The sequence below is a fragment of the Clupea harengus genome, chromosome 17 (assembly GCF_900700415.2).
Source record: "Clupea harengus chromosome 17, Ch_v2.0.2, whole genome shotgun sequence".
Lineage (NCBI taxonomy): Eukaryota > Metazoa > Chordata > Actinopteri > Clupeiformes > Clupeidae > Clupea > Clupea harengus.
In genome coordinates, this window is record NC_045168.1 from 13,076,709 (window position 1) to 13,103,445 (window position 26,737).

Consider the following 26,737-nt stretch of genomic DNA (forward strand, 5'->3'; position numbering starts at 1 on the left):
TACTGAAGGGAGCAGGGGGGAGTATGGGGAAGCAGGGCTGCATTTCAAAGCACTGAGACGGACCAGTGGCCAGATCACGCTGGGAGACAACACAGAGTCGGCGCCCCAGAAGGGAGTCACTGCGCTGTACCTCCCAAAGAGAGCCCAGCTCCACCACGCTGCAGAGAAAAGCCTCTTTAGATAGATCCCCTTTGAACGAAGGAATGATATCATGTCAAAACATAAACAACATATTATTTGTGTTCTCTATTCAGTTATATGCTATACAAAGTTTGTGTAGACGCAAAACGTAGACAAAAAAAATCAGCGTCCTGGGTTGTAAAAAAATGTTTTTTTTTTTAATACTAAGCTATTAGATGCCACAATACCCATCAATCTCCTATAAGCCTCCAGAGGGCACACATCCAAGATCACAAATGACTGTTGGTGCAGCAGCGATATGTTTGCTCGCAGTTAAGCTATTACATTCATTTCAGGGTAGACTTAATAGATGCTGCGCACTGCAATAAAATCTTGCATGTGCTTGCTACAATCAGGCATCGCAACTGAAAATAGCAGAGTGACAAGGCCATGGCTTGAACACGAGCAGCCAACCTAACATATTCCTTAACTAACGTTCACCCTAAGGTTCATTCACAAAGCATCAGGCCAATTTATTCATGATCAATTGACCAAATCAATATAAGACCTTCTTACCAACACACACATACACTTGCAGTCCGCAATTCGGTTTTGGTTTTGCAAGGTTGTTGATGTTTGTGCGCAACAAATGACTCCCCTCCCTTCCGTGCTCCTGAAGCACCATGTTGATTGGCTGGGATTGTCGGTCCGAGCCACTATGTTTGATTCCCATTTCCCTAGAGCCCGGACTGTGTACAAACCCCAGCACTAAATGGATGGCTAGAGGGCCGTGAGGTGTAATTTGCTGAATCTGACATAAAGGGTACTGGATTAGCATCATCGACTGCACCTTTAAATAGTCTTGTGCACTTCTTGGGTGTGGCTCGTCCATCAGTCTGTGACGAGAGGGCCAGTGTGGGACACCGTTCCACTGAGGGCCTTTTGGACTGGGGCCGCTTGGGCGTGACGTAGTCGTACTCTGTCGTCTGAGAGGCTCAGAGGATGTAGTGATGGTGATTTTTCCACCACGCTGACCATGCAGGCGAGGGAGATGAAGAGGGGAGATGAAGAGGGAAGATGAAGCCCAACAGGGGGGAGCAGACCCAGGGGCTGACACTCTGTGACGGACACCAAGAAAGTGGGCAGATCTAGACCAGACCTGAGTCAGGATTGGGCGCTCTCTGAGCCCGACTCACACGATGCCGCCCTGATGTCTGGTTGATGTGTGGATCTAACGTACCAGAGACTTAAGAGGCGTGAAGGAATGACAGAGGGAGGTGGGCTGCTGAGACGCACCACAGGAGGCACACACACACACACCAACACATATGCACCACAGGAGGCCATCTGAGTGGGGTGGTGCAGGCATTAACATGCAAAACACAGACACAACCCTAACCCCCACACACACATACACCCACACACACACACAGATATACACGCACACACACACACACACACACATACGCACACAGATAGATACATACACAAACACATGCACCCCCACACACAAACATATACGCACGCAGATAGTTACATACACAAACACACGCACCCCCGCACACAAACATATGCACACATACAGATAGATCCATACACAAACACACGCACTCCCACACACAAACATATACGCACACAGATAGATACATACACAAACACACGCAAATGATCATCATGCTCCATTTGCCCCTTAACTAGCTCACTGTTGTTCCACTACATTAGCTCCAGTCAAAATCTCTGCATGACACCTCAGTAGAACATGTGAAGGACATACAGCACACCAGAGTTCCCCTTCACTGTGAGAGACAACCTCGAGGCTACCTGAACCACACTAAGAGGTTAGGCATGTGTATAGAAAATGGTTGTTAATGATATGCTATTAATTTCTCAGGTACGGGAAAGAGCCATGACCTGCACTGCTCCACATCCTCATGCTGGTCTCTGAGAACACTAGGAAACAAACACACACACACACACACACACACACACACACACACACACACACACACACACACACACACACACACACACACACACACACACACACACACACACTCACACACACACACACACACAGAGAGAGACACTATTGCAATCGCTACTTATTGCGCTTCTGTTCCTGTGGCGGTGATTCAGTGGAAGTGGGCCCCAGGAGATGAGTGCTGTGTGAGCAGATGCTGGCTGACACGCCTGGTCCACTACACATGTTCCCCCTCACCACGACTCCTGGGGAAACTGGCTCATTAACACGGCAAAACATGGCCCTTAATCCAATCAGACTGCATCTGTGGGAGATTGGAACATGATGCACTGTGAGCCCCTGCATGTGTGTGTGCGAGAGTTTGTGTATGCGTGAGTGTGTGAGTGTGAGTGTGTGTGTGTGTGGTTGTATAAGGATATGCTGTTTTTTTTCTCTTCCTCCCGCTGTGCATCATACCCTATATTCACAGGATTTAGTTTCTACAGTTGTTGAACTACATTTCCTGGAACAAGATCAGTCTGTATGTGAGTGAGAGTGTGTGTGTGTGTGTGTGTGTGTATATATATAAACACTATGATGATAGATTCTGATGGGCCAAGGCCTCTTATCACCTCAATCGGCTGACGAATGACACGGATTCAGGCCCTGGTCGCTGAGGGCAGGCCTTTGAAGCTGATGACTTGGATCTCAATAGCCCTCTCAACCATAACATGCCAACTGTTAGACTGCCTGATGACCATGCTTTCCACCACAGACCTAAACAGATAACTGAAACCATGGTGTTATGTAGAGGTGAAATTGCAGGGCTCGAGGGCCATCCAGGGCAGACCACTCGTGATGACACCAATTCCAAGGGATCATCCCCCTGACTCTTACTGTGGATCATTTTGCCCACGATGTCTGAGCTGACAGGATGGATCTGTGGAACAATAGAAGAGGGCAGCATCCTAGGCGGCCTGCAGTGAAAATGAGAGCCTGCAGAGAGAGAACGAGTGCTGGCCCAGGGTGGCATCAGTGTGCCCGTGCCAAAATTGCCAGGATGCCCACAGATTGCCATAGTTCAGACTCCAGACTCCCAGGCTGTGTTGGCGTTTTTCTTTCTTTTTTGTTTTTTTCCCTTTAAGGCTTAGTTTATTTTTCGGAGACACTTGTCAGCCTCATTGGAATTAATGGGACATGAAAGGGGGAGATGAAGACTTCCTCTTTTGCAATGTAAGCCTGCTCATTATTTCCTTAATAGATGGCTGTGCAGCGAGGTGTGTGTGTGTGTGTGTGTGTGTGTGTGTGTGTGTGTGTGTGTGTGTGTGTGTATGTGTGTGTGTGTATGTGCGGCAGGCAGGGGAGAGATGCGCCGCCTCTGTTTCTCACTGCTCTCTGGTGCGAAACTCTAAAAATAATTAAATGGCCAGCGTGAGAGGATGCATCAAGAGATTTATTTTCCTTCCGCATCTTTTAATGCACTGTATTTCTCCTCTTTTTCATGAACATTCCATCATACAGGATGCTAGTTCTGACAGTTTTCTGAAGCACCATTTCTTTTTTCTTCAGTGCTCTTGAATATGAAAAAAAAGAAACAAAACCAAAAAAAAAACAATAGTGAACTAAAAATACTGCACTAAAAAGACATCCTGTAAAATCCTTTCAACAGTTTGCCTGTGTAGGTAGCGGCCAAAATCCAAAGATGTACCCCAGGGCCCCCTATTCACGAGCAGGATGATGTGAGGGTTGGGGGTGTGATCTTTTTGCTAGCGTGAGCTTTGAGCTCCAGGAGGATTTGAAACATGAGGTAACACCAGACCCTTTTTTACAAAGCCAGGAGATGGCCCATCCCCGTACCATCCTGTGCGAATTAGCTGTCACCCTGTCAGCTAGCTGTCATCCTTGCTTGGAAAAAGAATATTCTACCGCTCACAAAAAAAAAAGACCCAGTTTCTCTGGAGTGCTGGACGCATATAACACCCACCTATCCATTACAGGATGAAGAGGTAGGTTGTCATGGAGAGAGCAGAGGGATGGGGGAGAAATGAAATGTTGAGATTGATAAAACAAAAAGTGGCGACAATAAACCAGGGCAACCCTTGTCCTGGGCATTTAGCGTGACTGAAGGGCATTCATCAACTGCACTTCAAGGTGTTGAAAGAGAAACACGTCGCCAGACTGTGAGGGATAAATGGTCTGTATCGAGATATTGAATGGAAATCCTCCTTCTTATGTGATATTCTCCTGTTGTCTAGCTTGGTTTGATTACAGAAGGTGAGTGGAGTGGTGCGTCCATGAAAGCTGCCCGCAGGCCTGACTTAATAGCTAACAAGACACGGCTAACACTCCTTAAAATACAAAAGTCCACCTTATTTTGAGTAAATGTGAAATTCTGTGATGGATGCAGCTAAAGGTCTTGCCAATTACAGTCTGAAAATCCATTAGGAGGAAGAGGTGTGTGTGAGCGTGTGCGTGCGTGTGTGTGTGTGTGTGTGTGTGTGTGTGTGTGTGTGTGTGTGTGAGCGCGTGTGTGTGTGGCTGCATGGCCAGGGAGGTGTTAGAAGATCCACTCATGCCCCTCGCCATCCTCCAAATTAAATTCCGCTAATCCCACAAATGAAGTCCACCTCTACAGCAGCCAATTAATCCCTCTGTCTGCTGTAACAGCCAAACACCCCCCCACCCCCCCGCCCCCGGCAGCCCTTTGCCTCCGCCCGCCGAGATCACTGCCGCGGGGGCGGCTTGGAGCCGCTTCAGCTCCTCCACTTCACCAGCGGAGGATTAAAGGCAGGGCAAGTGCCTAGAGGAGCCACCTGTCCAGTCTGCGTCGCTGCCACCAGCGCAGTCACTGCCATGATGCTGCCATCGCCACCAGCGCAGTCACTGCCACGATGCTGCCACCAGCACAGTCACTGCCATGATGCTGCCATTGCCACCAGTCTGCCCACTTCACAGCAGCCGCCGAGAGCTACATGACAGCCAAAGAAAGCCGGGGAGACAGCAGATCAGACCTCAACTGGCAGAAATTGCACAAAATGGCTGTCTCACTAGTTCTTCAGGCACTGTCATGATTCATGTTGACTCAGTCAGGGTGACTCAGCAGCAGGGAAACATGGACTGGCACACAGGTGCAGGTACTCACACTGTGGGAACTACCGAGAAGCTGAGAAGTTTGAACCTGAATAGGTTTTTAAACAGCAACATATCATGAGCTGATATAAGACAGGTCCGCAGCAGGAACTTGGTGCAGGGAATTAATTTGTTATTGATGACTTGGGAAGCTTCTGATAACCTGAACAACCTCAGCGATGCTAAACCGTGTGTGCGTGCGGTAGGTGTGCATTAATGAGAGCCTTTCTCTTTCAGGTTGAGCTGAGAGTCACGGCGGAGACGGAGTGGGACATTTGGATGGGAATTATGCAGCAAGGACAGACGCCGGCCTGCTAAACAGGGTCACATGAACCCTGAGGGAACAGCCGAGGCCAAGATATTCTGTGCCGTCTGTTCAACCAGCCAACACAGAGCCACAACAGTAAACGAGCCCCTTCAGCTGAGTCTGAACCGCAGGGAGACGCTCTGATCATCGGCAAACATGTCCTGACAAAATGGGGCACTCTTCGAGGTCTATCGAGCAAGAGCCTCAGCTCTTCCCATGGGATCCAAAGGCTATAATTATCATTGACACAAGACACAGAACTGAGGCAAAACAGATTATGGTCTTGGTAATTGAGTCAAACGCTGTGATACGCTCAGGTTCTCAGATCTGAGGACTCCTATACATCACAGCACATCAGTGGCCATTTTACAAACCAAATAACAGTGACTATTGATCCATCCAAAATAAATCTAGTCAATCGAAATCTGAAGGTCAGTTTGGATCCTGGTGAAATGCTTTAACATTAATATCCCTGGGCAGTTGAGTGCTTGTACATGGCATACTGTTTAGAAGCACCTTTGATTTTGATGCCCTAGTGGGGGGAGCTTGCTGGGAAATGACCTTGACAGCATGTTCTATAAAATAAATGCCAACCATTTGAAAATCGGATGCATATGTATGTGTGTATGCGTGCGTGCGTGCGTGCGTGTGTGCGTGCGTGCGTGCGTGCGTGCGTGTGTGTGTTCTTCATCCCCACCTGGGGTCAGCAGGATGACTGAAGTGACGATAAGGGAGCAGATGACCAGAATGACCAGCAGGGCGATCGCTATTCCCTTCCAGTTCCTCTGTGGAGGATTACTCCCCACCAGCTCCTGCAGAGAGAGAGAGAGAGAGAGAGGGAGAGAGGGAGGGAGAGAGAGAGGGAGGGAGGGAGAGAGAGAGGGAGGGAGGGAGATAGAGAGAGAGAGAGAGGGAGGGAGATAGAGAATAAAACAGAGGCGAAAACGGTTAAGTTCAATGCTGTAGAGAGAGCAAAGGAAAAAAGTAAGAGCAAGTTTAATAACTGACAGTTAAATGTTTGGCAGTCAGGCAGCCATCCACTGGAAACAATATACTGTAAACCCCAACAGTAAGCTACTACACTCTAAGTTCAAACTAACTTATAAATATAATCGGTGTGACAAGCAAAACGAGTTATTTAGATAAGCCAACAATAAACTTCTGTGTTTTCCTAAAGGTTAACGATGTTTACATTTTATTTGAGCATATGTTTCTGCGTAAGCATGGTCAACTACATCATTGTAAGTGTACAAAGACACACAGCGTCATCAAGGACAATACACAAGCTAAGTGCAGTGAACTGGGTATTTGCTGATCTCCCTAGTAAATACAGATCAGCCTTGCGTGTGATTAAGTTATTAGCATTGGGTCAAGTTCATTCACATTCAGAGATTTGGCTATAAAAGAGCACTTGGACCTCTGTTACCAGATATTTTTACTCTTGAACAAGATGGTGCATTCACCGAGTCCATTGATGAGGCAGTCTGGGGCACCGTCACGTGTGTGGTGCCTGACAAGCTTGCAGCCCATGCGTTAGCAGACATTACAAAGTCTTTCAGAGCAAAATATTTTTGCAGAATCTGCACAATAACTCAAGACCAAATTAATTAAATTTATGAAGTTGGAGGTGGGGTACTGAGCCTGAGGACAAAAGCCCGCTATGAGTGTGATGTGCATGCTGTGATGCATGGGGGAAAATCAGGATCAGAGTAGTGTTCAAGGAGATTGTGTCCTTAACCAGAGTTTAGAGTATTTTCATACAATCACTGGTTCCACCTCATGTCCTGCATGGTCTTTTTGAGGGCACTGTGCCTGTAGAGTTGGCCCTGTGTATTGGGGAGATGATCCGTTGCAAATAGATTTACTCTTCAGCATTAAAAAAAAAAAAGGAATTGTGTCATTTCCTTACCAACATCCCAAAGACGTAAGACAAACCCCAGCCAATCCCAAAGACATTTCACAAACCCCAGCCTATCCCAAAGACATTTCACAAACCCCAGCCTATTCCAAAGACTTAAGACAATCCCCAGCCTATCCCAAAGACGTTAGACAAACCCCAGCCTATCCTAAAGTCATTTCACAAACCCCAGCCTATCCCAAAGACATTGCCATGGATGTTGCCATGGAAGCTCACTCTTAATTGTGTGACCAAAGTAGAAAATCTGAAGATCTGGGTGTGTAGAGGTTTCTGTCAACGCAGGCAGGAGGAGCAAAAACAACCCTGAGAGTGAGCACCCATTCCAAAAATAAATTAGCCCGACATTCTGAAGTTAGCTTCCTTCCCAGCTTTCCGAGAGGGGAGAACGAGGCCACTGTGGAACTACTGCAAATCATACAAGAAGTTGAAAATTTGAGATGCCGAGATGACAAACTCATGCAGACAAGAGATATCAACAACATACTGTTAAGGCAGATTTACTGGTGAGGGACTTGGCCAGCTCTACAAATGGAGTAATAAGTAACCACTGTGCTCTCTTTTACGCTCCTCAAACATTTGTTACACAATCCCACCCACACTCATTCTCCCTATATGTTCATATCAGTGTAGAACACAGGCACTGTGCCATTACCACTTCAGCTCATTTGTACTTTGTCATTTAGCAAGCCAACAAGATGCTTTAAACGAGATGTTGACATTTATATGTATTTGTGTATCTGCATGTGTTTCCCGAGTTCCACCGAATCACAAATGCGATCCTATGCAACCAGTTCTACACAGAGCTCGACCGACACACACCATGACTGATAGTCTTGTACAGGCGGAAGGCGTTGTGAACAGGTAAGACAGCGGAGGTCCTTAGGACTGATGATCTCTGGGTTTGTTTAGGATGAATTCTGCCGTTAACACAACATTGATCACATTTTGTGCAGTCATTTCAGAGTAGTGCAGCACAAAACCAAAGCAGGAAGTTGACTCAACAATAGATTAAATTAACCGAAGGAGCAGAGTTTAATCAAGTTTAACATTAGCTGATACAATCGATTCAAAGGTACTGGCTCAGGCACTGAAACATCTCTACTATAAATATAAAACTTGCTTATGCTATGATCTTGTCATTACTAGATTTATATGCAGCCATCTAAATAAAGATGTCCCATTTTTTGTATGATTCTTTGATTATTTTCTTCACCAGTCGCAGAACAGGATCAAACACATCAATCCCTCAGGTCTTACTGAATACACAAGAGAAGCTTGACTCAGATTTCAATATTTTACACAAAAATATCTCAGATGTTACTGTGATTTATGCACATCTTTGGATCATTGTTGGGAGGGCCTAGCCTGCAGTGAACACACGACAGGACGGTCACTATCTTTGGATCATTGTTGGGAGGGCCTAGCCTGCAGTGAACACACAATTGGACAGTGTCTGGAATAGCGGTTACTATCTTGTCGTTGGACTGTCCAACCCAACCAAAGACCTACCAAAGAGTAAAGAAGCCTGTCAGTAATTAAAGTATTCAATCTTGTTTCTGGTTACTGGATAAACATTGCTAATGTGACACGATGGTCTGCTTAAATATGACCAATGCTTGTTATTATTATTGTTGTAATTAGTCAATTAATAATATTGACAATTCCAAAAAGGTGGCTCTGACAGCTGTGGATATTTTGAAAATAAAAGCATCTTAAAATGTGTGACGTTAAAATAAGATAAATTAATATATTAATGTGAATCTTAATACAGAGGTCAGATACCATATGCACAATAAAGAGTTACTGGTGGCTGAAATCGTTTGTCCCTTCTGATGAAGTGAACCAACCTATGAAATTAGGGACAAATACACAGCCCTTGTTCATTAAGGTTTGTTTGATATTAGGCTTCCATATTGAATATTCCTGTTGAAGCCTCATTATACTGTAGCTTGTATTGAACCTGAATGTAATGTGTGAATGTCACATTAGAAAAGGATCATGTCACAGGCACTGTGGATGAGAGGAATGATTACAACCACCATTAATCCTCAATGTACATATTGCCATGTGAGTGATGCATCAAGACAGGCTTGAAAAATGCAAACCAATTCAAGTGTGAAGGGAGCAATGATGGGCATATAGATGAGTTGTGACCTTGCTTCAGGAACTCTCCTCATAATTTAATTGTTTGCTTTTTGCAGGAGGAAGAGTGACGTGGACACTGAGTGTGTGGACACCTTCAGCCCTGAGAACGTTTTTGCTGTAGTTGAGGGGGATATCAATGCGAGTAATCTTCCCAGGTTGCCTGATGCATTCAAATTGTCGTTTGGCCTGATCTACGCATTCAATTCACAGTATCCACAGAAACTCATCCACACGTTCACCTTTATCCAGCAAATACTGATGTGTGTGCATGATGGATAATAAAATCGCTGTAACCATGCCTACTGAATCGACTGAAAGACTGAGCCGAGCAGCAAGCTTGAATGCACATATGCACAAATGGTTCATACACTTATGTGCTTCAAGCTAAGTTACAACACACCTCCTTAAATGTGCACTGAAAGATACAGTTTGCAAATGGTAGATGTTTAAAAATGCAGTTGACTGTAAATGGTTACTCATTACCAACCAAAATTAATTACCGGAACCAAAACTAAGGACTTCTGCTCGTTTGACTGGAGAATTTCACAGTTAAAAAGCTGGAAGTGTGGAATGTTTAGCACAGCATGTATTATGACTGAATGTTCTGCCAACCAGCATGGCCAGCCTGACGTCGTCGGACAGAGCTTTCACTCTGATGTTCGAATGTTGTTTATGCAGTAGGGGTGACAAGCGCTGATAATGATTGTTGAGTACAATTGAAAAGGCAATGTCAGAATGCCATAAACATGTGATATGTTGATTGATTTCTCTCAAGACTGCTGTATAAACTGTGTTTTGTCCTTGTTTTCAGCCAGGTGTTGAAGAGTGTGAAATATTCAATTGTATGAAATGGCATTAGCATTAGGTGTTTCATGCTCTGATAATGAATGCACAGTATTTGAATTGTTAAACACAGGCTGTTTTATAACTTATAAAAATAACTTGAACTGTAACAATGGAGTCTATCCATATCTTTGAGAATTACTTGCTTAAAATTTGGTATTTTAAATTTTAAACCCATGAATTATATTGAGTAGTTTTCCATTGGTGTTTATCACACTTTGAAGTCCGCTGCGCATGGCCTAAAGCTAATTTCATAACTTGGCAAAATCATTTTGCTAATTTCATAACTCATAAGCAAGACTCTAAGCGCAAACATGGGTGGGTCAGCACAATGTGTGGGAGTTCCATGTACAAATGGAACCCTTCAAAGTAGCACCTTTTTCTGTGAAACGTCTGTGAACAAGAATTTCCCTGGCGTAAACCACTCTGTTTGCGACCGGAAATCTATTGTTTGCACTCTATTGCAGAACAACTACTGAGCTTGATTGCACACCATTTTGTGTCAATTAAATTGGCAAATATAGGTATCCCCGCATATTCTCACTGCGCGGTTACTCATTGCTGTATGAAATTAGGCTCCCAGAAGTCCAATACTACTTAAAATACTCTCTGATCTATATGACTGTTTGCTGAAGACTGTGATTTCAAGAGATTGCAAGCAACAAAAAACTAAACAAATAGAAGGCACCTTGCTGGCTGGGAAAATTATAGGCTTTCCAAAGGGAAAGTGGTTTTAAGTGCATCGTTTGCTTATATAACCAATGCACAATAGCAATCTATCAAAACAACAAAGGAGCACATTTTCACCGCACATTTTCAAAAGCAAAATGCAGAGACACTGAGGCAGAAAGAGGCAGACATGGGGAGAGAGAGACAATCAGAGGAAGAGAGAGAGAGAGAGAGAGAGAGAAAGGGAGCGATAGAGAGAGAGAGAGAGAGAGAGAGAGAGAGAAAACGGAAAGCAACTTTGTAATTAGTTTACTGATGAGGAAGCTGGTGTGACCGCAGGGGTCAGACTGGCGGGTACCTGTGGTTACGGTCTTAATTAAACTTTAATAAAGCCAGCTAGCACGCACACGTATGGCACAGAGCAAGGCTGTGAGCCTGATGGAGGGGAAGAGCACTAAATGGCGGGGACATTTAGTGACCTTGTCCCCTGTTCCTAATTGAACGGTGCCTCGGCAGACATCATTAGTTGCCGAGATAACACAGGGGCCTGTTTACCGTCAAGCGCCCATTACAAAGACTCATTAGAGGGAACCACGCTCCCATAGTCACGCTGCCTCTTCCCATTCCACTCCTCTCATTCCAGCTCCTTTGAGTGTGTCTGTGTGTGTGTGTGTGTGTGTGTATCTGTGTGTGTGTGTGTGTGCGAGTGTGTGTCTTCTCGCTGTCTAAGGCCCAGTCTCTTTGAGTTTCGCCCTCTTTCTTGGGATCACTCAGGCGAGATGGGCCATGGCAGGCGAGTGGCACAGTGGCGCGTGAACACAAACAAACACTTTCTTTGCCATCGTGAAGCACCAGTTTTCACGCTTCCTGGCTCACAGCCTGTTTCCTGAATGGCAATGAGTTAGGCACAACACTGACACACACACACACATACACACACTCACCCATACTGACAGAAAAATAACTGATGGACCCTTTCATGTGAGGAATGTCCACATCACGTCCAAGGTATGCCTGACTGATGTGGTGAACTTTAAAGCCTTGGATTCAAAAACACACACACACACACACACACACACACAAATACACACACACGCTGCTTTTTCAGTTACCCAAATTGGCACATTCTCTTTTCAGATGCCTGTAGCCATATTTCAAGTATGAAACGTCTGCAATCTCACGTCAGTCAGTCAGTCAGTCCTGCTGATTGGTGGATGGTGACAGCCTCAGAGAGGACACTCTCCAGCTCCAGCTGAGTGGCACTCAGGACCGTGTCTATTACCTCCCACCAGCTCCAGCACTTAGCAACACCCATGGGTCCCACTCCGCCACTTTTTGGAAGCATAGCTCCCATAGTTATTGTCCTACACACACACACACACACACACACACAGAAAACCACATTGCTTGTCCCTCTACTAGTGACAATGACGGCATCACTATTTAAGTAGAAATAGGAGAGAATGCCTTCTGGGACGGTAGGTTCTCACGTCTGAAATGCAACTATCACTAATTGAATGCTCTGGAGTGTTCTCAGAACATGATTAATTAATTAAAACCCTGTTCAAATACGTGAAGCACAGCAATTGCCTTTCACTTGCTCAAGGTTTTTTGCATGGATGGTAAATCACTTGGCTTACTCCAAAACCTGCTCAGTATGCTATGTGGGTAGCTAAGTTTCAGTACATTATGGGCAACATGGCTATGTGCTATGTATCAATGTGCAAGTGTCAATGTGCTATGAGCAACTTGGCTATGTTTCAGTACACTACAGGGAACATGGTTAAGTGTCAATGTGCTATGTGCGACGTGGCTAAGTTTCAGTACGCTACAAGAAACATGGTCATGTGTTATGTGTGACATGGCTAAGTTTCAGTATGCTACGGGAAACATGGCTAAGTGTTAGTTTCAGTACTACATGCAACGTACCTGTGCCTCAGTATGCTTTGTGCAATGTGGGTAGGTTTCTGTACGCTACATGAAACCTGGCATGACATAAGGATGCATTACAAGATGACCTTTGCACTTAGTGCTCTGGGATGATATACTTTAGGGTTGTCCAAGAGGTGGATTCAACAACTAACAGTACCATAACATCAGTCAAGCCAATAAAATGTTGTTTTGTAACTAGGAAACAGACATTGTTTGCAAGTACACATTGTACTCGCTGTAGCAGAGTTCACTCTCAACAAGGCTTCTGGGCTCCATGCTACATTAAACAATAGCACTGGCAGCTTTGTGAGAGCGAGTTGTGTTGGATAATAACACCTATTGAGGGGGATGAACATCATCCTCTTAGGCTTGTTCACAGAGGAGAGAGATTACCTCTTTGCTACCAACAATGAGGCAGACCCACACAGTATATACACAAAATAAATAATACACTGATGACACATAAACTATGTCCTCAAAAAGTATACACACACAGACACACACTAGTAAGAAAACAAACTGGGGAACTTCGAGAACAGCACACACACACACACACACACACACACACACACACACACACACACACACACACACACACACACACACACAGACACACACACACACAAACACACACACACACACACACACAACACACACACACACACACACACACACACACACACACACACACACACACAAACAGGTGTAAGCAAAAGACATGGGCGCAATGTTTTCTGTCTGACAACACAGAGGCAACATTGTCTCCATGTTGATGAGGCAACCAGATCAGAGCAAAGGAGTGCAGACAGGCAGACCAACATGTACCACAGCACGCTCTAAAACAGTCTGGGAATTATATAGAGAGAGAGGAGAATTAATGAGCGGAGTCTCCACCACAGTCACGTACTATTTGTCAATTAGAGTTCACTCAGGGTACTTTAAGTATGGGGAGGGACTCGAATTACACTGACGCATTTGCAGTTTTGACAGTGCACTTGCGAGCGAACGAATGAAGAGAAGGAAGAGAAGGAAGAGAGGGAACGGCGCACGGTAAACAGCCTGGGGGTGGTCGCCGCCAAACCCACCAGATGCATAAATAAATCGAATGCCAGCGGGGAGAAGATTGAGAAATGCCAGGACACTCTCTTTCCCTTCCACGGCTTGTTGATTTGACATAATAATGACTTTCGCTGTGACTAATGTCCTTAATGCTGTCTATTTTGCCGAGGCCCATTTCTCCAGGAGGGGGAGAAAGAGGGGGGGAGCAGGAGGGAGGAAAAAACAATCTCTTCTTTTTTCCATGTTCATCCTTCACGAAGCAAGTGTTTCTGTTTCTGCTGTCTGAGCCTAAGGATACTAAACAGGTCCACTTCAACAGGTCTGAATCAATACCAACCTGGCTTCGTTTTTATTTGGATCTACCAGAGATAAAAGGGTGCCGTGTTACACATTTAAAATGGTGTGCAAGCTTACCACACACCAATTAGGATTTCCACTGTACATACAAATATGTCCATGGTCATGGAATACTCTAGCTAAGTGTGAAGTCTCAGACTTAGTGTAAACAAGAAAGAAAGGAGGCTAGTATGCACCAAGATGGCCTTACTTTTTACACTACCAAAAAGCAGAGCAGGTATAGGAAAAAACGAAAGTTTAAGCGGTGTAAGAAACTATTACATTTCCAACTGAGATTTAGGTACTTTTGCTGAAGGCAAGCTGACATTGTGGGAGGTTATAATGGCACAGCCGCATAGAACCTCCAAACTGACACTTTAAGGCAAAGGCAGTGAGTAAGGGTTCCAAACAGAGCTCTTCAGAGTTTTCTCCACACAGTCCCCTGAGATCTACGCGAGGTGTTCACAGACATCCCACTGTGTCCCCCATTTCAATAAACAGACATATAAATAAATAAAAGCTATGAAATAAAAAATAACTTCTGGAGATATATCCTCCCTGGCAGCTGGCGGGCAGGTATTACCGGCGTTAAGCGTGTGAGATCGCTCTGTATTTCACGCGTTTGCTCATCTCAGCGGGGGTGAGATGACAGGAGGTCTGGCCTGCAGCGGTGGATTCTTCGATTACTTTCTGATAAAGAATCACCCCCCTGGAGTTTCTAATGACTGATGACACAGTGGGTGTGTCATGCTGACAGTCCTCAGTGAGCTTAGCATGCGCGTGACGCTAGCCGGTCTCCAGGGCTCTCGTGGAGAACACTGGGCCAGCTGTGTTTTGGGACTGGAAGAAAATGACTGGCAAGAAACAGCCTGTGGCTATTTGTGGTATAAGCGACATAGGCAATCGCCTAAGATGGCACAGTGTGAATGGGGAAACATCGTTAGCCTCTGTCAACAACAGTTTTCCCCAGTAAGGTGCGCTGGCTAAAGTGAAGATAAAGATTAGGAGAAGAGAGGAAACAAATCTCCCCAAAGAAGGGATGATGAGGTGAAGCAACAGCACCGGGTGTCTTCCACTTGGTTGGGGTTGTTGGCGGTGGGGGTGGGGGGTAGGGGCGCTCTCCGTATCTTCACGTAGGACGCCTCAACACCCGCCAGGAGCACTTGTTAGATCCCATGGGACATTGTGACATCATTGTGACATCACTGACTGTCGCGACCCATAAATCAGTATTAGCACCCACAATCCATACCTACTGCTTATACAGAGAGAAACCGTGAAAATAGAATGTGTGTAGTGCGGTTGTTAGGTGAAAATTCACTCAAGTTACCTCGGACTCTAGAGTTGTGTATAAGTATAATTGTATTCAATATGCATATCCGGTGTTGTTTTTTCTTTAAAACGCAAATAAACACAAGAACACTTGTTCAAGAAACACTTGTTCGCAAATGGTACAAACCCCCCTCGAAGCAGAAACCCCCAAACCATGACAGCTTGAAATATTTATTCTGCTTTTGAAAAGGCATTGTGAAAGTGTATGCTGATTAAATTGCAACTGTTAGTCAGCGATATATTATAAGCCCAGCTGATTGACACACATACAGAGGACACAGTGGCACGAATGGAATGCAAATATTTGCTCTGGGTCAACACATCTATCGTGCAGGCATGACAGAAATTGAAATTGCATGCTGTCGGGTGCGACGATAACTGAGGGAGTGTCATCATTGGGTGCGGCCTTCTGTTGACATGCTGTAAAAAGCTGCAGAGGATTGGCTGATCAAAGCACATGTTTTGATTCCTTTTGACCACTCAGACATGTCTGCACAGTCATAATGTTTCCTGGAAGGGTGTGCTATCTTTGGGTTGGAAAAGTCCTTTAGTTTGTTTGCAGAGGTCAAGAGTCTCTGCAAGGTTGTTTTTATATGCCAAACACACACATACGATAGTCTCCCTTGCCCGGCCATACACACACTGTGGCATCACGATGGGCCAGCTGGCAGAGGGGTGTGGTGTTCGTGTGGAGGTCTGGCTGCCACACCACAAGATGGCTGCCAGTGGCACTACATCTCCCAGAATGCAGCAGCACCCAACCAGGTGTAGTTGCTTAAGGCACCTGATGGACAAAGCATTTAAGACAGGTGGTGCCTGTTGTGAGAGAGTGAGCCACGAGAGCAGGAAGAGCCAGAAGGGAGAACAGAGAGCACTTGACGTGCGGGTGAAGCCGTTGTGGAAACGCTTGCTGAAGCGCTTGCTAAGCCGCATCCGGAAGGGGGAAGGCTAGCCCCAAGCCGGGAAGGACCTGGACGGAGGAACTTTAAGCTGCAACTACAGTGGGCAGGATGTAAGTGAGGAGCAACTTTATGAAGCCTATGTTTTTGCCTTTGAAGAACTTTTATGTTTGCTTCCTGAAAGACTTTGTGTTTGGTGAATAAACCTGATCCTCGTTTGAAAGCACTTTTGCCGGCTCTGTCCTGTTAATTACGCACTGCCCTACACCCAGCTCAGTGGTAAAGCCTCTCATGATACCACAACACACACACACACACACACACACGCGCACACGCGCACACACACGCACACGCACACGCGCACACACACACACACACAAATCCCCCCACACACACACACATCCCCACACACGCTCACTCAGCCCCTTGGTCCCCAGTCTCAACTCAAGCAGATCCCCCATTTTGTTTGCAAAGGTGAAAAGGACGTCAGTGGCTGGTGTTGCCTCCACATGAAGCGCAGCGGCCATCACACTTCACAGTGTGTACCTCCCGCCTACCCATGCAGCCTAGCCGAGGGGAGAGTGAGAAACACAGAGCCTGTTTAACACAGCACTGCTCTCACACACCCTCACATACAAATGACTACAACGATGTCCTACACACACTCACAGACACACACACACAGACACAGACATACACACACCCACACACACAGACAGGCATATAGACAGACAGACAGACAGACAGGTGCCTCAAACCCCTCAGACATTCCTCTCAGGTGATTCCCTGCACTGCACATGCTAGGAGGGCATCAAATCCATTGTGCTCTAGAAATAAATAAATAAATAAATAAACAAATTCTACAGACCCATGTTTGTCGCAAAGCACGTGCAATTGCATTCCATTTGACGAGAAAATTAGTCCCCAACACCATTCTTTTTAACAGCATTGAAGCATTTTTTTTCCCATTTCATCTGACTATAAGAGGGAGGGGGTTGAGTCATATTGGCCTCCATGTACTTTTCCTCCCATTCTAAAGCCTCTGTTTTTAGTTGTCATTATCCCACTCTGCCATTACACTCTATCACTGGTCTCTTCTTTGGCCCACACCCTCACAAACCCTTCAGGCATCTGGGGAAAATGGCATCACCTGCAGAAGCGAGAGTGTCAGAGAGAAATGAGAGGGGCGTTGAGAACAGGAGTGATGTGAACAGACAGAGAAACAGATAACTGCGCTACGCATACTCTGTGGTGGCGTGACACCCTGAAGTAGTGATACCATCTCATGTTGATCACGATCAAGGTGGCTAATAAACGCTTTTCACTCTACTTTAAAGGACCTCAGGGTAAAACGTATGTCCAAAAATAAACCCAACAGTCACTGCTTCAACAGAAATGGTTTTACGGAATGTTCCGGAAGGTGAACCCTTTGAGTTCAAAGTTACCACCTCATGACTCGGCTCAGTGGAGGATAATACTGATTCTATCTGGGCCCCTGGGCTCCGGTGTTCAGATATGAAGTGGGGGCCCTTTGGTACAGCTCTGACAGAGCATGATGGAGCTGGATGAAGCACTTACTCCTGGGTGGAGTGGACTGTGGTGAACCGTGCTGGTCGTCTCCGCCTGTCTGCTCTCATCGCTGTGCTCCGTCACCTTTTAAGTGCTGTCCACTTTCATGCTCACGCTAGTCAGACGTGTCTTCATCTCATCTCTCAGACCAGGGGTGCAGTAATGCACAGCAGCTCTAAACAACTTCTAAAAACAGGTATGACTGGTGCACTCACCCACTAACATTATCAGATTGGATTATGGCCTGACACTTTCAATGGTCTTCAGTGGAAGCTTGACAGTCCTTGCCAGGTGAGGGCTGCCATCTTAGAAAAATGAGCAAAAAATACAGACAAGTAATGGTGCTATTTTCCACTGGTGATGGGTGTGGTGGATGCTAGACCTAAGGCTGGGTCTTTATTTCTACTCTGAAACACAGAACAGCTAGAACATTGTGGTAGCTGTAAAATGAGCTGGACTTTATTGAAATGTTTAATTCATCTTCCTTGTACTGTCCCTAGTTTGCAGATCTGCTCTGGATTGAAGCATTTGACGAAATGCAACTGAACATGTCATCCTTAATGAGTCAGCCGATGTCTTTCCTTCTCACTGGTAGCCACTGCTCACCACTCTTCTTCTACATGACATTACACATGGGTCATTTTTGGATGTGGTGAACTCTGCAGCTCTTCAGATAATCTGCGGTATTTCCTCTGTGCCCGGTCCCAATGAGGCTGTAACAAATGCGATCACCTGTGTCCATTTTTTTTCGAAGCCACTTGCGCTCCTCTCAGAGTACACTGATTGTGCCTGTTTGTGTTTCTAGCACGACGCGTCATTGAGTGCAGCTGCGGACCCTGAACATCGCAGCGCGAACGCAGAACCTTTTTGTCATGCTTTCGATCGGGAGGAAATAAGGCGATCCATAAGCCTTAAGCCTGACCCATTACAGCGATTTGGGTGCAGCACGGGATACAGCACGGCGCCTGCCGATCGATACGCGGCGGAGGCACACTCCGTCCGCCACCCGCTTAGCACTGCGGTCTCGCCAACAAACGAGGGGGGGGGGGGGGGGGGGGTTGAGATTGGGGTGGGGGTGTTACATTGAGGCAGTCATGTCTTTACCCCCCCGCCTCCATCTGCGTTCCTGCCCTCTCCTCCCAAACACTCAATTCTTAGATTGGCATGTCAGAATGAGGCAATTATTGTTTTTTTTTTCTTGTCATCTGTGTGGTTGTGCTTTTCTTTCCCATGGCGAGTGTGTGCGTGTGTGTGTGTGTGTGTGTGTGTGTGTGTGTGTGTGTGTGTGTGTGTGTGTGTGTGGGAGGGAGGGAGTCGGGCATGGGGGTTGCTGAAGCGAAACTGATAACCTTACCATGCCAGTGCTGTGATCTGCAATTATGATAATGATTAGGGCAATTAGCTCTGCTCCTGCACAGGGTTAATTAACAGGTGATTAAACAGAAGCTGGGGTGAGTCACGGTGTGTGTGTGTGTGGCTGTGTATGTGTGTGTGTGTGTGTGTCTGTACATTGTGTGTGCCTCCGCTAAGGGTCAGCAAGGTGAGCTGGCATAGATTGAAATGAAATAGATGAAAATAAATAAGTCAACAGTGAGCAGTGCTGGATGGGGATCAATGAGGTAGGGCAGAGGAAGGCGAGGTCATCTGAAAACAGAAAAGGAAAAAGGCAGCAGCAGCAGCAGCAGGAGCAGGAGGAGGACTTGATATGCTCCCACTCCATCTCCTCACACACCCACATGAAAGAATCAGCTGTGTTAGATTTAGGTGGATTTCATATATAAGATCATAACTCCACATACCAGACCGTATCTCAATTTGACCCCCACAAGTTAGTTTGCATAGCACCAGGCCAGAGCCAGGCTCCTGGCCTTTTGTCTATGTTGAGAGCCATCACACATGGTTCCTGGCTTTTGTGTGTCTTGGAGCCAGAGCTGTTACACTCTGATTCTTGGCCTTTGTCTAAAGCCACAACAAGATGGTTGAAGCCAAAGGCATTAGCATCTATATGGCCATACCTGGCTATAGCCCCGGTCAAGCTAGACCTCCCCGTTGACCTCCAGACACACCCATCCCCTCCCCTTACACCTATGTCATTATGTCTTGTTAATTCTACACTATAAATGTTAATTGTCTGTAATGTATGGAGAAGACCTCCTTGAATCCAGAGACCTTTCCTGGCAGCAGACGTGCCTCGTGCATGCTCGTGCTGTGTCGAGGTGACCATGGCTAGTGTCTGAATAAACGCATTCTTTCGCTAAGCCGTCTTCAACAAGTCTCTTACTCTGAACAAAGCTAACTTGAACCAAGTACGGGCCTTTTGCGATTTCGCCGAAGAAACAGCAGATTATTTCAGCTGTGAAGTCAGCTGTGTTTGAACAGTCTCAACCAGTCACCCTAAATCCAACACTCTTTCTGAGATATACGTATATATAAATATATATTTTGTGAGACAGAGAGGCTGAGAAAGAGAAATGGTCGATTCAGATAAGACTGAAACACTTGTGTGAGCCCTGGAGCTGAGTACCAATGCACTCGGCTTAGGTGGAGCCTTCTGCTTGTCTGACTCAGCCCTGGGGCTAAAGCTCATCCTGTCGGATGTCAGTCAGGGATTTGCCCACGGGGGTCGCACCTCATACCGTACACACACACCAAGACTGCAGCTGTGGGCACTAGTGATGTGATTGTTTGTGTGCGTGTGTGTGTGCAGGTGGGTATGTTGGCCCACAGGTGAGTGTACGTGTGAGCACACATAGAAAAAAAAGATTTCTATTTTCACAGACAGAAGTTGAACATCCAGGCCCCGTGGGAACAGTTGTTGCGGCAGTTGTATGTCTGTGTGCGTGCTTGTGTGCGCATGGGTGAATACATCTGAGCAAGGGAAGCTGGCATGTTGACAGTTCTGTGCAAGTGTGTGTGTATGTGTGTGTTCTCTAAATTGATTTTTAATATTAGCCAAGACAAAGGTCTGCAGCTGTTAGCGATGAATACTGTTCTGCCTTGCAGACAGCCATGTTTTTATTTTATTTTCCTTTACCAGGGCACTAGTGGGAGAAAAACAAGTACCAGGGAACACATTAAGTTCAAACAAAGGCCCGGAGAGATATACCTACTGAAGCAAACAAACTCAGGAACAAAACAGCAACAGCCCAGAGTGCTGAAAGTTTCCAGCCATTAATAGAGAACTCTGATCACTCTGTGATCATCACTCTGTGATGCTATGGTATACTCCTGGGTTTTCAGTTTAGGACTCCATCGGATGGCTACTGCAGTGGTTTCACAGGCGAGCTGGACTCGTTCACCCGTGTGGAGTTTAATTTGCAGTCTCCGTACGACCAGCCAGGATTTATAGTAGTTGAGTCGCTCAGAGTCTAATCCGCAAATACGGATGGATTTCTCCCTTTTTACGGCTCAGCTTAGCTGAACTTTACTCAATATTAAAGGATTCAGTGCCTGGAGATGAGCAATCCTTTGCCAGACGGCAGCCGCTTTATAAGTAGACCACGCTTAATTTCAGACAACTAGAGGCAGAGGAGACGCTACAGCAGGTAGCACCTGTGGGCGAAGCACATCAGAGAAGTGTTTTGTAGGGTCTCTCCTGCTGTTTTAATCAACACTCAAAAAACACAACGGGAAGCAAAATGGCCTCATTAAGAGTCTTTAAATACAGGCAGAGGGACACGTTCCAGCTCAGTCTCAGGTGGCAAGCCCTTGAACTGGCATGGAGTGAAGGCAGTGCGATGCGGGGAGGATGGGCAGAGGATGGGCGATGCGGGGAGGGTGGGCAGGGAGGCACGCTGGTCTGGATGTGGGAGAAGGGGAGTGTGTGGTTGGTAGCACAAGCACTTTTCTTCTACTTGGGGTGTTTGATTTGAAGCGTGACACAGTGCTGGTCCATTAGGTGGGAACTCAGCCACACAAGCACCGACTGCACAAGCCCATCTGATGGCCGGGTCATAAAGAGGAACAAAGGAAGAGGGGGAAAGAGAAGAGAGAGAGTGACAGAGAAATAAAGAGTGAGAGAGAGAGAGAGACAGAGAGAAAGAAATAAGGGAGACGAAAAGAGAGAGCAAATGACAGAATATCTGTGTAAATAGAACCAAAAGAACATGGAGGGCCACCAATCAGCGCTGAGGCCAGAGCGGTTCCGGACGCCAGCAGAGTCAACACAGATGGGCCTGAGCCGCGGAGATCTTGGCGTGCGTGTCTACGGACGAGCACAAACAAGGACGCCACTGGAAATAGAGTAGGAGCTGTGTCCGGCTGCACGGTGCAGCCATGCGCAGATCCTCACAGCACTAAAAGGCTTTCTATACAATGTGTGTGTGTGTGTGTGTGTGTGTGTTTGACTCGGACCTTGCTCCAGTTATCTCTTTGGCTTCTTGAATAAAATATAAATGACACACACACTTCAATTATTCCTTTGTTTGTTTTAATGTCTCTTCAAACATAGCATGCAATCGTTGACATGCCCGCGGCTTCTCAGACGTGGTGTGATAAATGATAGATTTATCTTCAGAGATTTAAAAAAAAAAAATAGACCATTTCAGTTAATTTCGTTTCGTAACCTTACTTGACCTACCACATGTGGACAAAAGAAACTTCCTCACTTAAAAAGACAAGACTGACATTTTTCTTTTTTCCTACCACTCTCTCGGTCACCAGTGCCCTAAGCAAGTCCATAAATCCATCTTTTAACAGGACGATGTTCAGCAACAGCGGCCTAGAGATGAATAAAAATGAAACAGCCAAGACCAGGATGCACCACAGAAAAGACAAAATGGCATTGGCAGGTGCCCGTGTGGGCTCCTGATCATTAAAGATTACAATTTTTCTCGATTGATTACATTCAAAAACTGGAACTTATGGCACAATGACCACAACCTGTAACTCATGTGCCAACTCCCTAAACCAATTCTGCTAAACTATAAGCACAATTATCTGCTTTAGACACAGATTTCAATTGTTAACCGCACTTTCTTCAAAACACAACACACAATTATCTGCTTTAGACACAAATTTCAATTGTTAACCACACTTTCTTCAAAACACTAAACACCATCCTCTCTACTTTGCACACTTCATCAATGCCAAAACCTCCTTGTGTTCAGACAGAACACACTGCTATTCAATTGGCAAAACTTCCATTTCCAAGGCTGTTGTGCAATTTGAAATCAAAGCTTTAGCAATATGATGGCCACAGGTTAGCTCCTGGTTTGGAGAATAATTGATGGCAACATTGAAGTGAGAGGTGATCAGAAAGGCAGAGGAGTGAGAGTAAGAGGAGGAGGAGGAGGAGGAGGAAGAGGATGAAGAGAAAGAGCAAGAAGGAGAGCCATTATCTCTGATGAGATTCGAGCCACTGTGGTCAACCATATGGTCAACCATGGTTTGACCATGCAGGAGGCTGGCCAGAGGGTTCAACCAAATATAAGCCGCTTCTCAGTTGCATCCATTCTCTGGACATTCAGAAGAGGGAATAGGTAAGAAACACTACTATGACAGGAAAACACTAGTTTGAATGCCTTATCAGGAGCATAGTATTCTTGTATTTTCCATTGTACTGTATTTGTAAAATTACGTAAACAAATACAAAGTGCAACCATTGATGACCAAGACATATTCCTAAACATCAATACAGTGAGCCTAGCCACAGTGGACTGTGTTCTAAGGCGGAACACCTTGAGAATAAAGCAGGTGTACAGGGTGCCTTTTGTCAGAAACTCCGACAGTCAAACAGTTATGCTATGACTATGTGCAAGTAAGTCATATACATTTTCACAACTGATTGCGTCCTATCAGCACTGACACATTACTGTACTGTATTGTAATTCAATCCAATGTTACAGTTTTTCTCAATTGCTTACAAACATGAAGCATGCCTCGTTTTCTCAAAACTCTAAACACAAATCCCTAAACCACTCACACAAAATGCAACAACATTCACAACACTGTGTAGGCAGTAGTTTTTTGTCCTTTTTTATGTTACATTTTTCTTTCTTTTTTTTGTTGACTGTACTGGCCTATATCCTATTGTTTGTTCTGTGCAAATCATTTACACATTCAGTTGTGTTTGCTGTGATGTATAGGCTACAGCACTTTTGGATAAAATAAAGAAATATTTGAGTTGTTACTGTATATTTGTGTGTTGTTTTATATTTGAGTAAAAACATTATACAGTTATATTTTACTACAGGAGTAAGCGTATAGCAACATAATGTTCCTGATAAGGCCTTCATACTGGTGTTTTCCCATTTCATTGTAGTGTTTTCCATTGAGCACATCAGTGTTCAATCGATGCTTAGAATGTCTACTCATATAATGGGCTGTGTTTGTCATTAGAAAACAAAGTACCCTTTTGAGGTGACATAACACTGTTTTGAAAGCAAAGTTGCCTTTTGCAGGAGATATAAAGGGTTTTGCGTTTTGTGTGAGTGGTTTTGGGATTTGTGTTTAGAGTTTTGAGAAAACGAGGCATGCTTTCAAAAAATGTGTGTTAGCAATCGAGAAAAACTGTAATGAGACTCTTCTAACGAACCCCCTTTTCAAAAAGATGATTTTTAAAAACAGCTTGCATCTGTGAATGGTCTGTGAGTTTTGGCTGCACAGATGAGCATTAGTGTAATATCCACCACCGAAACAATCCTCCGGAAAGCTGCAGATGGTCTTTGCGTCAGACAGGCAAAGCGTGACGGCTGATCTTAATCCTATTGGCACAAATCTGTGCACTCCTGCTAGTTTCAGGACAGTCCCATTCAGATTTGAATGAACACTGACAGGCTCTTTAACATCAGCTATCCAGCACAGCGGCTGGACACAAGTTCAAAAAGAGAGGGGGTGGAATGACACAGACAGTAGAGAAGGCAAGTTGGTTGGCCTCCCATCAATGGGAGCCAAGTGTCAGACACACACTCAGCACCAGAAAGCCACCGCCATTGTTACTCGGAGAGTGAGAGAGACTTCGGCATGCAGGCCAACCTCCCAGGAACATTAAGAATTGAAAAGTCTTTCCTGCCGTTGTTATCTGTCAGCCTTCATTCCATCCTGCACACCTGTCATGGTCAGCTCCAGAAATAAATTGCCACCAAGGAAACAATACATATTATCGGACACGCTCCACTACTGGCTTGAAATGAAATGCCCACAGTCTTGGGGGGTGGGGGATGGGGTGAGACCAAAACAAAGCCTGGTACCTCAACTCACAGTGGAGTTTAGCTGTGTTCATTCATAGCAGCTCAGTGTTTTCCTTCTCTAAATAAAAATCTGTCTAGGTATATATCTTGCCCTCTCTCTCTTATATATCTATCTATCTAGCTATATATAAATATTGTATGTATGTGTTTGTGTGTGTGTGTGTGTGTGTGTATGTGTGTGTGTGTGTGTGTGTGTGTGTGTGTGTGTGTGTCTGTGTGTGTCTGTGTGTGTCTGTGTGTGTGTGTGTGTGTGTGTGTGTGTGTGAGTGTGTGTGTGTCTGTATGTGTGTGTGTGTGAGTGTGTGTGAAATATGCCTCTGCAGGTTCATATATAGGGTGAGCTGAGCAACACCGAGATCATAAAACTGATCATTCTAAAACTGATGAGGTATCACTGATCCATTCCTCAACCCAAAGCTGAAGGCAAGCTTCTAAGCACATTTACAAATGTCCACCTTTGTAATATATTATTGATGCTGACAGGCCAACACCAGAAGCCCTAATACATATTGAGCATGCATTGTTCCTTCAAAAACCTGGATGAAAGATTTAAAAACGTAGACATTAAGGCTGGCACGTATGCTGTGAGGTGGTGTGCTTGTCCGTGTGTTAACCTAATTTGGGCTCATTTGTTTGGTTTACTGTGTTCCCCTAGCAACGACACAAGTGTGTCAAAACTGAATTAGAATGGTCCTTTTCCCACCCAGCCACCTGTTAAGGCTGATAAAATCATATAAATCACGTTAGCACTCCCCCCCGGGAGCCAAAAACTGCGAACGCTCTGATGGATATCAGGGAAACCGAGGTGGACAACAAAAGCGCCCAGGCATTTTTCACCACCTTTTCATTTCCTGAGCCCCAGCGTTGTAAAGACCAAATCAGCAGAGTATTGAAAGATAGAAAAAAAATAGTTGATAGCAGAAATAACATTTGTCACAGTGATGGGCATAAGGCGTGACAGTGTGGAGCAGGGAGTGGGGTGGGGTGTAGCAGGGAGGGAGTAAGACGATGCCCCATGCATATGGATGATAGGTGTTAGTCAGAGGTAAGTCTCCACTCCCCACTGTCAAAGGTAATGGCCCATCAGTCTTGAATGTCAGAGTGGCCCTTTCTGCTCCCTACGCAATCACTTTGCAAAGTGTGAATTATAAAACGCGAAAGGTTTTACTGAAAATGCTGTCGTCCCAATCCAAACATGCAAACATTGAAGATGCTTGTCAGGCTTCACTTAAAGTAACACTTTGCAACAATTTGAGACTTTTCGAGGTATGGTTTTATAGGCAACTAGTTTTGGTACCATCCTCAAATTAATTTGGATAGCATATGGCC

The 26,737-nt window shown here is 45.3% G+C and overlaps 1 protein-coding gene across 1 annotated transcript in view; it reads right to left on the reverse strand.

Annotated features, from left to right (window-relative positions):
* Nucleotides 1–26,737, reverse strand: part of dpp6a (dipeptidyl-peptidase 6a) — a 221,606-nt gene that overhangs the window by 62,464 nt on the left and 132,405 nt on the right. The window contains 1 exon segment of the mRNA XM_031583767.2: nucleotides 6,214–6,328. Coding sequence (XP_031439627.1) covers nucleotides 6,214–6,328 — 115 coding nt within the window.